Source organism: Eucyclogobius newberryi, unplaced genomic scaffold (genome assembly GCF_026437365.1).
Source record: "Eucyclogobius newberryi isolate DKJ021-1_F unplaced genomic scaffold, fEucNew1.0.hap1 SCAF_3, whole genome shotgun sequence".
NCBI classification, from domain to species: domain Eukaryota; kingdom Metazoa; phylum Chordata; class Actinopteri; order Gobiiformes; family Gobiidae; genus Eucyclogobius; species Eucyclogobius newberryi.
Genome location: NW_027315945.1, coordinates 30599964 through 30614130, shown reverse-complemented (window position 1 = coordinate 30614130; position 14167 = coordinate 30599964). Strand labels below are relative to the sequence as shown.

At 41.2% G+C, this 14167-nt stretch overlaps 1 protein-coding gene across 1 annotated transcript in view; it reads left to right on the top strand.

Moving 5' to 3' along the window:
- Window positions 1-14167, top strand: part of itga10 (integrin, alpha 10) — a 54365-nt gene that overhangs the window by 20705 nt on the left and 19493 nt on the right. Inside the window, exons 2-8 of the mRNA XM_072460791.1 lie at window positions 1-112; window positions 190-299; window positions 837-925; window positions 3784-3898; window positions 3978-4105; window positions 6709-6857; window positions 12309-12459. Of these exons, the coding sequence (XP_072316892.1) occupies window positions 1-112; window positions 190-299; window positions 837-925; window positions 3784-3898; window positions 3978-4105; window positions 6709-6857; window positions 12309-12459 (854 nt within the window). The remainder of the gene's footprint in view (window positions 113-189; window positions 300-836; window positions 926-3783; window positions 3899-3977; window positions 4106-6708; window positions 6858-12308; window positions 12460-14167) is intronic.

Below are 14167 nucleotides of genomic sequence, written 5' to 3'. Positions count from 1 at the left end.
AGTTGTGTCACTGTTTCAACATCGACGTGAAGAACCCTCGGATCTTCTCGGGTCCAGAAGACGCTCTGTTCGGATTCTCGGTTTTACAACACGAATCGGACGGCGAGAAATCGTAAGTAACTGACGCCACTCGTTTGACATGAAAAACAACAGCTTTATATTGAACACATTATTGTCCTTTTGTTGTAGAATGCTTGTCGGAGCGCCCTGGGATGGACCCCCCAACAACAGAAAAGGAGACGTGTACAAATGCATTGTGGGAGAAGAGAGGAACTCGAACTGCAGCAAAGTCTATTTAGGTCAGTTTGGAACAGGGAAAATGTTATGAACCACATTTTTACTCTGAGAGGAAGTGTTACTTTAGTCTGTTTGAATCTGCTTTTCCACTTCAGACTGATGAATGTGCTCGTCAACAAAGTGATTGTGTTTACATCACATGACTCACTATATGCTGCAATTACAATATCCCAATTCAAGACAAGGGCTTTTTCATTTTTAATAGAACAAACAGACAAACAAACAAACAAACAAACAGACGGACAGAAAAACAGACAGACAAACAAATAGACAAACAAATAGATGGACAGACACACAGAGAAACAAATAGAAAGACAGACAGACAAACAGACGGACAGAAAAACAGACAAACAAATAGACAAAACAAATAGACAGACAGACAGACACACAGACAGACACACACAGAGAGAAACAAATAGAAAGACAGACAGACAAACAAACAGATAAAAAGACGGACAGACAAACAGACAAACAGACAGACACACCAGCAGTAAGATAACCTGACTTTCATATGAACTGTTCTGTGGTTCTTGATACAGGTGAAACTGCTCTTCAAAACGTCTCCAAAAACCTGAAGAATTCTCACCTGGGAATGACGCTGACGCCACACTCTCCAGACGGATTCCTGGTAAGACCAGAGCAGACTAACGCTCTTAATTCAGCCTTTTGAAACCAACTGCAAATGAAGCTCATATTAAAGGTAATTTGTTATCATAGTATTACCTTTTTGTGCTTTTAAACGTGTTATAATGTTGTTTCTCATCTAAAATATACCTGCAGTCGTGAGTTATATTTCATTCACATTTACTGGATGTTCTACAATCAAAAGCTAAACAGAATGATGCAGTGGTCGTACATTGGCAATAAGAAAAAGATTCATTGCCGAACTTGGAATTTGCTTTGGCGATGTGACAGTAAAAGTAAATCACTTAAAAAATATAAACTGTATGGACAACATAAAGCTGTGCAGAAAATATAGTGTTTGTGAATAAAAATAGACTTAGAACAATAGAACAATTTCACAAAAATTCGCAATGTTTGAAACCACGAACAAACAACAGTGAAATCAAACATTCTGAATGAAAATATGACATTAACGTGACATAAACAGCACGATTAAAAGCACTTAACATTTAGGTTTACTGTATATATTTAATTCAAATGACCTGTTTTGCATCTATAATGTTTACGTTTGCAATTCTTTTGTTCTAGTATTGGCTAAAATCCCTCTTTAAACACGCTAATGCTTTACATAAACCAGGTAAAGCCACATTTTGACACTTTCCCCTGAATTGCAGTGGACTAAATGTCATATTGTGAGGTATTTAACGCGTGCCAGATTCTGCCTGTGTTGGGTGTGGAGCCGGGCACAGTTCGTGGACGTGTTTATCTTTATCCCAGTGGTCAGGTCTATAACCGGACTGGAATGCGTCTCCGGCCCTTTGTTAATGACAGACTCTCCAAAAGCCATTGCGCCTCAGTCACATTTCTCCCTCTGCTTTCTCCTCCTTCCTCTTCTCTCATCCTCTTCCTCTGGCTCTGGCCGTCTGTGTGAGCCTCATCCGTAATGACAGGACCAGTAAAACCAACATGTTTCTCCTTCACTCTCCACCAAATATTCAACCCTTTCTTTTGTCTAGAAGAGGTTTTCACACTGTTTTCAGTTTCGGGTAAAATAAATAAATAAATGCTTTGTTCCATTCTCCACTGGATGTGAGTTCATGCAGAGGAGGAACTAGAGGAGGACTGGGGCCACACTTAGGGCACTTTTTTAATGTCCAGGTATTTTTCAGTCGGACCAGGAACCTTTTTGTGACACATTTACGACATTAACATTAAGGATCATTCCGTTTCTGCACACTCGAGTATTTTAAAATGATGATGTGCAAGTGTCACGAGGAGAGGCTGTAATGAAAACCAATATTTAGAGAAAGAATCATAAATTATAAATCATAAAACAAAGAATCGTGTGTGGATTAAAGCGGCTCATGAAGGACACAGAGAGCGCTGTGTTCACTGGAGCTGAGGAGCCTTCACTGTCGGCTGCTCTGATTGGCTGTGGGAAAGTTGGAACCTGACAAATGTGAGAATAACTGTGAATATTTGTGTTTTATTGTTCATTTCTTTGTTTGAGCTTTTCGTGCATCACAGTTTTGTGGACGTGGTTTGCACTTCTCATAAAGAGGAGGAAAAAGACTTTTATATTCCTAACTTAATAAAACATTTAAAAGTCAGTTAGACTCATTTTCAGCTGTTGAACGCGGGCAGGGGGGACCGGGTGGTTCCTCTGACTAAACAGGGACTGGGGGGTTGTAGGGACTTAGTTCTTGGTACTGTATGTGTGGAAATGCGTTACACATGCCACTTTTAACACACAGCGCTGCCCACCACACTCCAACTTTATTTTAGTGCCAAAAGAAATGCTTTGAAGACTAAAATATGTTTGTCCCTCCCCCTTTTTCTCTCCTTCCATCTATAGAAAGAATCTGATTTAAATTGCTTTGCTGGTCTGGCGTTCCAGCTCTGCTAAACCACTCATGACAACAGTTACTGCCAGCATGTCAACAATAGCCTCACTCTCTCGCCGCTGCTCCCTCTTTTCTCTGTCCCCCCAAAAACCACACAATTGTAGATTTTCCATGACTTATTCGGCCTCAGTACTTGTTTGCCTTTTGTTTCCAGTCTGCAGTTTTTATGTGTTTATACTCTGGTCAGCAGCCGCACTTGTCTACGTGTTTCAGCCTTTGATAACGACTAACCACCTACTGCTCCTGTTCCACCTTTAGAGACACTACATTCAGTCTTTTTCTGAATGTAGTCTTGTTTTCCTGAAGGATTTCATTGTAGATTGAACTTTTAAACCATAAATAAACCTTTAACCATGGTTCTTTCAGACAACAGCGGAGCGTAATTATGATATTTACAACAATAATAAAGCTCTCGATGGGTTCGGTGTTAGGGTTAGGGGCAGATATTATGTGAATCCAACAAAATGTATTAAAACGTGTCTTTAAACATATTAGTTGAGATTTTATTATGAGACAAACATAACTTTATTCATTTTATTTTAACAAGCAGCATTTTTTACTATAAACGACACACTTATATTGTGATATTCACATTATCTTCAAAACAACACACAATATGATCTACATGTCAATATATTGCTCACCTCTTCTTAAAGGTTGTTGAAAGTATTGAAAATGTGATACAAATTGATACTAAAACACGTATCGAAACCAAATGTATTTAATAAGTACTGACACTAAAAAAAAATCACATAAACGAGACAAAATTGGGACATTTTCTGAACAGTTTTAGAATGATCTTGAGCTTTAACAGAACTAGTATAAGATCTAACAGTAACACAAATAAAAAGAGTGTTTCTGTTGTTATCACTGTGGTATTGAACTCAGTATGGAGTATGGAGCCTCTTAATGCAGTTATTATAAGTGTCAGTATTGATAGTACTGTGCTCCTGTGCAGGCCTGTGCCCCGCTGTGGTCCCAGGAGTGTGGCACGTCCTCCTTCAGCAAAGGCATCTGCGCCTCTGTCAGCGACGACTTCCAGCCCCGCGAGACCATCTCCCCGACAGCACAAAGTACAAAACTACTCAAAGTACTCGAGCACACAAACATGCTGCTTTTGTCATTAACGACGGCCCTCTTCACCTTTGACAGGGTGCTCCACGTACATGGACATAGTGATCGTTTTAGACGGGTCCAACAGCATTTACCCCTGGTACGAGGTCCAGAACTTCCTCAGCAACATCCTCAGCAAGTTTCACATCAGCCCCGACCAAATGCAGGTCAGTCAGAGGAACAGTTTCTTTACCTCTGTCGTTTTACTCATGAACACTTCTTAAACACTGCCACTTTAACCTTAATCACTGCACTGTTCACTTTCTGCACCACATCTGTAAACTCAACTGTACATTTGTGCACATAGTAACCCTATCTTTGTTTTTTATCTTATAGCCTTTTTTTTTTTTATCGTTTTGACTTTTTTAGGTTGTTTTATCATTGTTCATCGTTTTATGTTGCACTGAATCACCAAAGCAAGTTCCTATGTTTGTGACTTCTGATCATTGACAATGGCATTAAACCTTTTCTGATTCTGATTGTAAATGCTGTTATTAAAGGTGCACAATTTAACTTTTTGATCTGGGCCTGCAACCTGTTTGTTTCCATGGTGATGTGTTTGCTTTGCCTGGGATGTTCTATAGCAAGGCATTCAACGTCTTCTATTAATTCAACTGTTTTAGTGCTATAAAAACATGAACATTGGTACTGTGAGCGGGTGGGCTTTCCTCAGAGTGGACCTCGATGCATCGTGTGTAGAAGTAAGAGTCAAGTACAGTCGTCGTTCAATGTCACGATTGTTGTGAGAAGAAAGGATTTCACGATCTTTCAGGGTTCTTGTCACTGTGACTGAACAACAATGAAATCCTTCTTTTGCTTTCTTCCCAAGTCGAGCTTCATGAAATCAAACATAAATGAATAATCAGTGTTATTTTCACATAAACAGCCAGATAAAAACATACTTTACACGTAGTTTGACTTTTTGATGCATTGTTGCTGTTTACAATTCTCACACTGATTATTTTTTAGTTCCTACGATTATATTGAGACCTGAATAATGATATAGATGATTCACGATTAACATCTTTTGTACTTACTGCTTCTACTTATGCCTGGTCACGGACAGATATGTGTTGTTCTAATTGACTTGATTGTTTGATTGTAATGCTAAGTTAACCAAAGTAATCAAATTAAATGAATGAATGAATCCCAAGCAGCGCATAAACTTTAAAATACTCCTCCTCACCTTCAAAGCTCTTCACCACCTTGCCCCCCCCCTACCTGTCTGACCTCCTCATCCCCCACCGCCCCACCCGAGCATTCTCCCGAACAGCACCCCGACTCTGGAACTCCCTCCCCCAACCTGTCCGCCACTCTCCCTCACTCACAACATTCAAATCCCGCCTAAAAACATACCTCTTCACCCAAGCCTATGACCTCCCCTACCCCTAGCCTCCTCTACCCCATTGCCTACTCTTCTACCCCCTGTTACATCCCCATCTTTTTCTTTCTACTTCTTCTGTCTTGTTCATTTTATCTGTATATTAATGTGTATTGTACGTGTTGTCCCCCCTGTCTGTAAATACCCCCCCTTTTTTATATATGTTCAGCGTCTTTGGGTCACTGAAAAGCGCTATATAAATAAAAGTTATTATTATTATTATTATTATTAATCCAGCTGCATGTAGTTTTATTCTTGTTGGATATTATGCACAATTATACACTCTGTAATGCAGTATAATGTTTCTGTAAATCTTAAATCATATATATAGTATTTAACTGTACATTCATAATACTTTGTTGTAATGCCCAGAGCGAGTACTAAAAGATAGTTGCTAACATAATAAAAGTAAAAAAGCGCAGAGCAATGGTTTGGCAAGTACATAATAATAATATGTAATGTGCAAAGCCTGTGTTCACTGGAAGAACAGTGTGTTTCTGGGATTACAACACCAGTGAAGGGGCTGCATGTGATGCTTGGGGGGCAACATGAGGTGAAGAGGAAATACTTTTGGTTTTTCAATGAATTCAAACATTCCGCGAGTGCTGTTTGCTTTGAGAACTAGAACGAGACTTTTTAAAGGGACAGTCCACCCTCCGCGTGTCCACAGTGGGACAGCAGTTTTCCACCAAGAGGCTGTAATCAAGCCTTTGTTTTGTTGACTCACATGATTGATTCGGTCTTTTTTGAAATGCTCACACTACAACGTTCTGATGTTGTGAATTTACTGAATTGGCTGAAACTTTGCAATTTGGAGTTCAATGTTTATGTGGAAAATGAGTCGACAGATTATTAGAGCTTGGCCATACGATATCATCTGTGATATATCATGATAAATGGGAGGATTATATAAAAGATATGTTTGATATAGTGCATGTGTCGTACAGCAACAGATTTTCCTCAGACATTGTGACTTCTGCAGAGGCTGGAATCATGAAAGAGATGAGACATGTATGCAAGCCACCAATAAGCAGCCTTAGGTATACTGTCCATTATTATAGTATAGTACAAGTATAGTACAAGAAGATCTGAGGTGCACTTCTTATCGGCTCATTATAAGTACTTTAATCATGTTTTGTTCTGCTCTATATTTATTACAGTTCATGTTTTTACCTATAATTGCACATTGACAAAAGGGTTTTACATAAAGACGTTTCAATATTATTATTGTAACGTTGGATCGCACTTAAAAATGTGTTATTGTGACAGGCCGAGCTACAGGTAGAACCTAAATCATGGTTTGGACAGCACCAAACCCAAAACCACGTCATTTTCTACCATTTAACGTCCAAGCTCGGCGTCACCTGAACTGCCCGTGCTTGATTCCAGGTGGGCATCCTGCAGTACGGCGAGGTGGCGCTGCACGAGTGGTCGCTGAAGGACTACCAGACGACTCAGGAGGTGGTGGAGGCGGCCAAAAACATCAGCCGCCAGGAGGGACGAGAGACGCGCACGGCATATGCCATCCACATGGCCTGGTGAGCGCTGTCCATCACGCTAACGCCAATGTTATGACTCTCACGACTGCCTGAAGTGTATTAAGAGGTACTTCAGCAACAGTTATGTTTCATGCACATGCCTTTTCTGTCTGTGATTATATATTTCACAGAGAATCCTTTGTTAGTTTGGACCGTAACCCCAGGGCGATAAAGGGGATAAAATGGGAACCTTTTTTGCGGGAATTCAACGCTATTACCAGAAATTGACCTCATTTTGTGTGCATTGCATTAAAAGTATAACCTCAGTGACATCTCTTTTCAAATACTGTTACACATTTAGAACAAAATACATCCTGGGTTTTTTCGTCTGGTAATTTGAGTCCATACGAATGTCTTTAAAGATTTAAGTTGAGCTCTCTGTCTTATAGTATCCAGTTCCTTTCAAAATAAAGTTCCAGCTTATTAAAGTCATACCAGCAGTTTAAGCCGGCCCGGCCCTGCGTGCGGGACCGTTTCAAATGCTTCAGGTAATGGGATAGTTCCTGTTTTGTGGTGAATTTAAAGGCAAGGAAGAGTGTTTAAAAGGGCAGTTGAAAAGCACTGACTGGAAAATTCATTGTGGTGTTAAAACGTTGTGACAGGAAATCCACATTTTTGTTCAGGGCAACTAATCTTTCCTTTAGGTTTTTGCTTGGTCACAACAACAGTATTTATGTAATTCCTGAAGAAAACATATTACATTTGAAGATTTTAGGTGCATTAAATGTACCTGCATGGAGATCAGTGATGGCACCAGACCAAAAGCAATAAAAACACCTGTAATTTGAATAAATGGTGAGTTTAATGACATATTTCGGAACAGGCAAAGCAGTGACCTCACCATGGAGACGTGGAGAAGTTACACAGAGCTCCTTGTGAACTGTGAAAGAGTTATTTCAATAATTCCAATCCTTTTGTCAGTAAAAGCGTGCGGTTTGGAGCAGAATTCAGACTTTGGAAGAAGAAAGTGAACTATTTTTTGGTCTTAAATGGCAACGATTTCAAAACTGTATTGTTTAGGTTGAGGAGATTATTACTGAAAGCCATTTCTATTATTTTTTTATATGGATATGGATAATTTTTTAACATTTATCCAAACCAGATGTCCGAGTCCAAAACAAAGACAGGTAGATTAGTTTGTAGACACCCAGAGACTAACCAACATGTCCAAACAAGATATAAAGTGGCATCATATTGTTCCAAAAATGTTTTCTTTTCTTGTTACAATCATTGAGGTCAGTGTAATTCCTCACACGTACAGAGGCGATCCATCACAGGAAAAGTTTCAAACCTTGGCATCTGGACACTGTTTGAAAAAAATCCATAAATTCAATCATTTTCCTCCGTCTTAAAAAATCCAGTTTGAAATTGCAGTGACGTGACAACATCACAGTGGCAGATCGCTGGCCTTGCAGAGCCCGCGGATGGGTCGGGGCAGAAGAAAAACAGATCGGTTTGGTTAGCGCTGCTGAGTTAGCACAGCTCCAGGTGTGGCATGGCCCGGTGCCGCTGGGTCAGCCAAGTCCTGCCGCCACAGCTGTGAAAATACGGCCCCCCTGTTACAGTACATCCTCAAGTATCCACACCAATGTATACGCTGCACTCAAACGGCCCATTCCTATTCTTAAAAGTGCTGACTGCCCCAAACTGCCTTCATGTGCCGACCCTGTGACCAATGTTATCGCTTTTCACAGCGTGCGTGACCTTTGAACCCAACCCCAAATAACCCCCGGGCTTATTATAAACTCCACTGCGACTCCACGGCGAAGGAAGCCCGGCGAAAACACACATTAGACGTGCTGGTTTACGAGTGCAACGTTTTAGCTCAAGGTTGAGGATGAAAAACGTTATTGTCCACGTGGTAAAAATGTGTCCTCTGCGTTTGACCCGTCCGCTGGGGCAAACGGGACGGGGAGGCAGGAGAGGATCAGAGCTCGGTGTGAGTCGATGGGGGAGGAAACGGCAGCGCCCCAAAGGGAACTCACCCAAACACGCAGAGAACATGGTCGACTCCACCCGGTCCAGGAATCAAAACCTACGCCTTCCTCCAGTGAAGCTCGAGCCGTGTTGGGCCGTAGTCGACTGAAGACACGCCCCGCCCATCGAGCAGTTGACTAAATGAGAAAGTGTCGCGAAACCGGCAAAAGCGCTCGATGCTTTTCGGCAGACAGTACGATCAGACCGTTTAGCTGCCCCGAAAGCGGACGCAAAAGACAAAAACCGCAATGGAATTTGTGCAAAAACTACTATTTAAGCAGAAAACTAGAAGATGAAACTACTAAAGCTTCAGTTAACGCACTCTTTTCTGCTGCGGTCCATACAAATCTGTACAATAAAAAAAAAAATAACACCATCGACCAGTCAATCAACTAAAAGCCGACAGCCCTAGTGGTAGTCGTGGGGTATGACAGTTAAAAATATAGAAAAAGTGACACAGCAAATATGTAAACTGTGATTATTCTGTGAAATGTAGATTTGTTGGACTTGAAAACACTTTATTGCATTCACACTTCACACTCTCTGGTTTGGTCCTGGTTTGATACCGGCTTAGTCCTGATATAGACTTGGTTTGGTTCAGTTTAGCCCCAATGTTCACACCATATTAACGCTGTAATATAATGCAAACAATTCAGATTTTTTTTTGGTTCTTGTCATCACACATGTCCTAGTTTGGTCCCGGCTCAGTCCTGATGTTGATTTAGTTTGGTCCTGCTCTAATCCTGGTCTATTTCCTAGTTTAGTCTTATTTTTGCCTCAGACTCGTCGCGGCGTGTGTGAAAGTGCGTCAGCTACATCATCCCTACTATAAGAAACTGAATTAAAATGAAAAAATCCACACTAAAAATCTATTTGATCAAACCTGACCTTCAACTTGACATGGATTTACAAAGTGCTCCTTGGACTTTCCGACATGAATTCGACACACTTTCTGGGGATAATTGTATTTGACTTGCATGAACCACAGCTTGAGCCTGGCCGCGCCCGTCTGATGCCCCTCGGTGACACGCACGCAGCGCTGCCGCCCCGACCACACTGTGTCATTACCACATGGTGTGACTCCATAAAAGCCGGTTGTAACTACAGCCAGGCCTCCCAATTAGCTCCACTTACTTTCTCTTGTCTTTCATCTCCTCTTCTCCTCTTTCACACACCGTTTTATTGGCTTCCCTCTTTCCACCATTATTCATTTATGACTGACTTGTGCAATTGTTTTTCAAACGCTTTCGTTCTTTATTGTCGGTGTCGGACCTCGTTTTGGACACTACAACGTGGGATATATACAGTGCTTCTCTGTTCAAGCTGGAGTTATTCTTTGCCCGCACAAACGTAGTATTCACATGCAGGATTTAGTGGCTCGTGCGCGGCTTTAGAACGGCTTTTTCAGATGGCAAAGTGAAGCAAAAGTGGGCCCATCGGTCAAATGTTGGACAATTTGATAAAACTAGATTTCAAGACGCAGGAAAAGGCTTGTTACGTGATACCGCTGCCTTTACCACAATGATCAAAGATTAAAACATAATTAAAGATTCATTTACAACACAGAATAGTAGTGCATTCTTTAACAATTTCCCAAAAGATCCAGATTTGTCCTGTTTTTGTGATTTTCTGTGAATATCTAGTTGTTTTAGGAAACAGTATTAGTATTAGTATTAGTATTAGTATTAGTATTAGTATTAGTATTAGTATTAGTATTGGGTTAGTATTTGGGTTTTGATACTTTTGACAAGCCTAATGCAGACACTGCTTTTACAATACAGCCCAATTTGAACAAAGATGAATTATTTGTTTGATATAATTGACATTTCTCATTTTCTTCAACTTTCCGTTTTGTCTTAATTTATTTATTTGTTTAATATATTTTTTTCAGAATCAGAAAAGGGTTTATTGTTATTGTCAGTGAACAAAAACAGCAATAATAATATTAAAATATGAATACAAAAATAAGGTATGAATGAAAGAATAGAGTTAACTAAATGATTATTAGACATTATTGGCATAAATGGAGCGACAGGGAGTGTGTCTGATCACAGCACGTGAGCCGTGAGCAAACGGCCTCCTGCAGCACTCCTCCACAGCCTTTTCTCTATATTCCTCTTTGTTGATTCCCTCTCTTCTTGCCTCTCCTTCCTCGCACCCAGTGTAATTTGCAGATGCAGAGGCAAAGGGGAAACGGTTGTTTTTAACTCTGAGTTTCTTGCGGCTGACCACAATGTTATATTTAGGCGAAGGCTGGAGTTACGCCTGAAAATGACTGAGTTCACAAGCAATGACTGGCCCTGAGTGCGTGTGCGTGCGTGCGTGCGTGTGTGTGTGTGTGTGTGTGTGTGTGTGTGGGGTTTGAGGCTTACCAACCCTATTGAATGCCCCGAGCAGGTCCGCACAGGGAACAGGTTTTTGGGCAGAGGACAGGGTGCGGCTCGCTCGGCTGTCCGGGGCATTTGAGCGCGTGTTTCAGGAGGATGGGGAATGCGCAGATGCGGGCGAAACGAGGACGACACACGGCGGATGTTGCGCGAGACCAATCGGGGGCGTCCGGCGGTTGTCGTGTGACTAACGTGTTGTTGAACGACTTAAGCACTTACAGCTCACTTTGTAGGAGGCCCAGTGTGATTTATTGCCCCACCGTTTGGAGAAAGCAGGTTAAAGCTGGGGTATTCCCAACTCTTGTTTCTCGTAATTAGTCAATTTTGCCTCCAATTCTGTGTATTATAAAAGCAGATCTCTACACGATGTCTTCATCTTTTCATACTTGTGAGAAAGAGCCGGACAAAGGGCGTCGAATGAAGACGCAGAGAGGCATTACATCCTTGTGCAACGTAGTAATCAACTGCTCAATAAACTGTAGTATTCTGCTTTGATACGTGTCGACTGTCTGTGTTCTCCAACTGTCTTTATGTCTTTCCATGCTCTCGTGTGCAAGATAAATTCTCCCCAGGGCAACAAAGGTTTCATTCATTTCATTCATTTATGTGAGTCACTACATGATGCTGTGGACACTTTGGGATGAGAGCTGATTGGTTGTTTAGGGGTATCAACCTGCTTCACTGCTGTTTCCGAAAAAGCTGATCTAAAGCCGCGCTATTGGACAAAAATGACAATACTGACGTGCCAAAGGGTTTGTGAGAGCGAGGAATGAGTCAGAAAGGTTTAAATACCTACTTCCTTATTCCACAGTTTGAGAATGAGGTACCCCAGCTTTAAATTTATATAAAAGGGGAAAAGAAATTGTGACTAATTTCCATATAGACCCTTTTCTGTATTTTGAAGCACACACTACATCTATATCAGATAATGCTGCTTTTAAAATGATTGTCCTTCCAATTGAAGATGATCAATCCCGACTTCTCTCTCTGGAGTTTACTGTGTTTTGGAATTCAGTCTATGATCGTCTGACGTGACACACATCAGACTGTGGTGCAATAACTGTTCAATCTCATTCCTGTCTTGCAGCACAGAGGCATTCAGCGCAGAGCGAGGAGCCAGAGAAGGAGCCACTAAAGTCATGATTGTTGTGACCGACGGCGAGTCTCACGACGGGGAGGAGCTTCCCGAGGCTCTGGAGGAGTGCAACAGCCGCAACATCACCAGATACGCCATCGCTGTGAGTACGACCGCGGCGCACATCACACCCACAGGGAATAGCATCGTGACTTGGATAGTTATCGCGAGTCGTTCGGTTTGTACAGAATGGTTTAAGTATTTCAAAGGTATTTTTACTGGTTTCAAAGCCTTTTTTGTTATGCCAATGTTTTTTTTTTGTACTCCACTCGCACATACAGTTACTTGAAGTTACTTAAAGACAGGTTGGACGACTCATCAAGATAGATTTATTTAAAATTTTGCTAAAAATTATTGTCAAAAATTATCCCAGAATAGCTGATTTTTAGGTGTTTAATTGTACTTCCTGTTTATAACTGATGACATCAAATTACCCAGCAACCACTGGGCCAAAACCTATCTATTGTAAAAAAAAATAAAAATAGAATTAACTATTGACAAATACAAAGATATGGGAGCATTAGTTGAATTATTGTTTGGGGATCAAAAAAGTTGTTGATGTCACTTCCTGTTATTTTCTTCAGATTTTTCTACTTTTTCTCCACAAATAGCTACTTGATTGTTGTAAAACTATAATTAATATTTACAACAGGTATAAATACACCATATAAAGTCAAAATTACAAAATCGTAAAACATCTCCAGCTCTGGTCGGCCTTAAAGAGATATTCATGCAGCGTAGGACCTTTCGCTGTAGTAGTTGGCAGACGTTTCACTTCTTGTACATTTAAACCTCCTCTTGACCGCACCCCTAAAACAACCTCCTGTAATTGCAAAACGTACCACCGAATCTAAAATAGCTCATCAAGAACAAAAACATCAGAAACCCAAAACTTACATTTTACCATGGGATAAATGTAGACGATAGAAAGAAAGGAGGCGGAGGAGAAGAAAAACAGAGTGAAGGAGAAAGAGAGGTTTTGAGGGAAAGAGAGGAGAAAGAGAGGAGAAAGAGGTAGGGAGCGAGAGAACGAGATGTAATGAGGGAGGGCAAGAGATAGAGAGGAAGGAAGAAAGAAGGAGAGGAAGAAAGATTGACAAAGAGATGTTATCGAGGGAGAAGGGGGGCAGAGCTAAAGAGAGAGAAAAAAGGGAGAGGAGAAAGAGAGAAAGCGTTTGATTATTGACGGAAAGAAGGGAAGAAAGAGGGAGAGAATTAGAGGTAGTGATAGAGAGAGGCAGGGAGAGACAGAGAGGAAGAAAGAAAGTGAGGAAGAGAAAGACAGGTGTGGAAGGTGAGATGGAGGGAGAGCGAGAGAGAGACCTAGAGGAAGGGAAGGAGGGAAAGAAAGAACGGAGAGGAGAAAAAGAGAGAGATATATACTGTATTATTGAGGGAGAGAGGGGAAGAAAGAAGGAGAGAATGAGAGGAAGGGACAGAGAGAGGTCAGGAGGGAGAGAAAGAGTGTGAGAAAGACAAGTGTGGAAGGCGAGAGGGATGGAGAGCGAGATAGAGAGGGAGAAAGAACTAGAGGAAAGGAGAGTGAGAAAGAAAGAAAGAAAGAAGGGCGAGGAGAAAGCAAAGGAGAGAAACAAGGAGCGAGAAGAAGAAGAAGAAAGACAGGGTGAAAGAGAGGTATCGAGGGAGGAAGTCCTGCCAGACCCTCCCCAACAACAACAACAACAACAACAACAACAACAACAACAACAACAACAACAACAACAACAACACCCCTAAAGTTACATGAAAAGAGATGGAGAGAGAGAGAGAAAAGGAGACGAAAAGAGCGCGAGAAAGTGACATTTCGTACA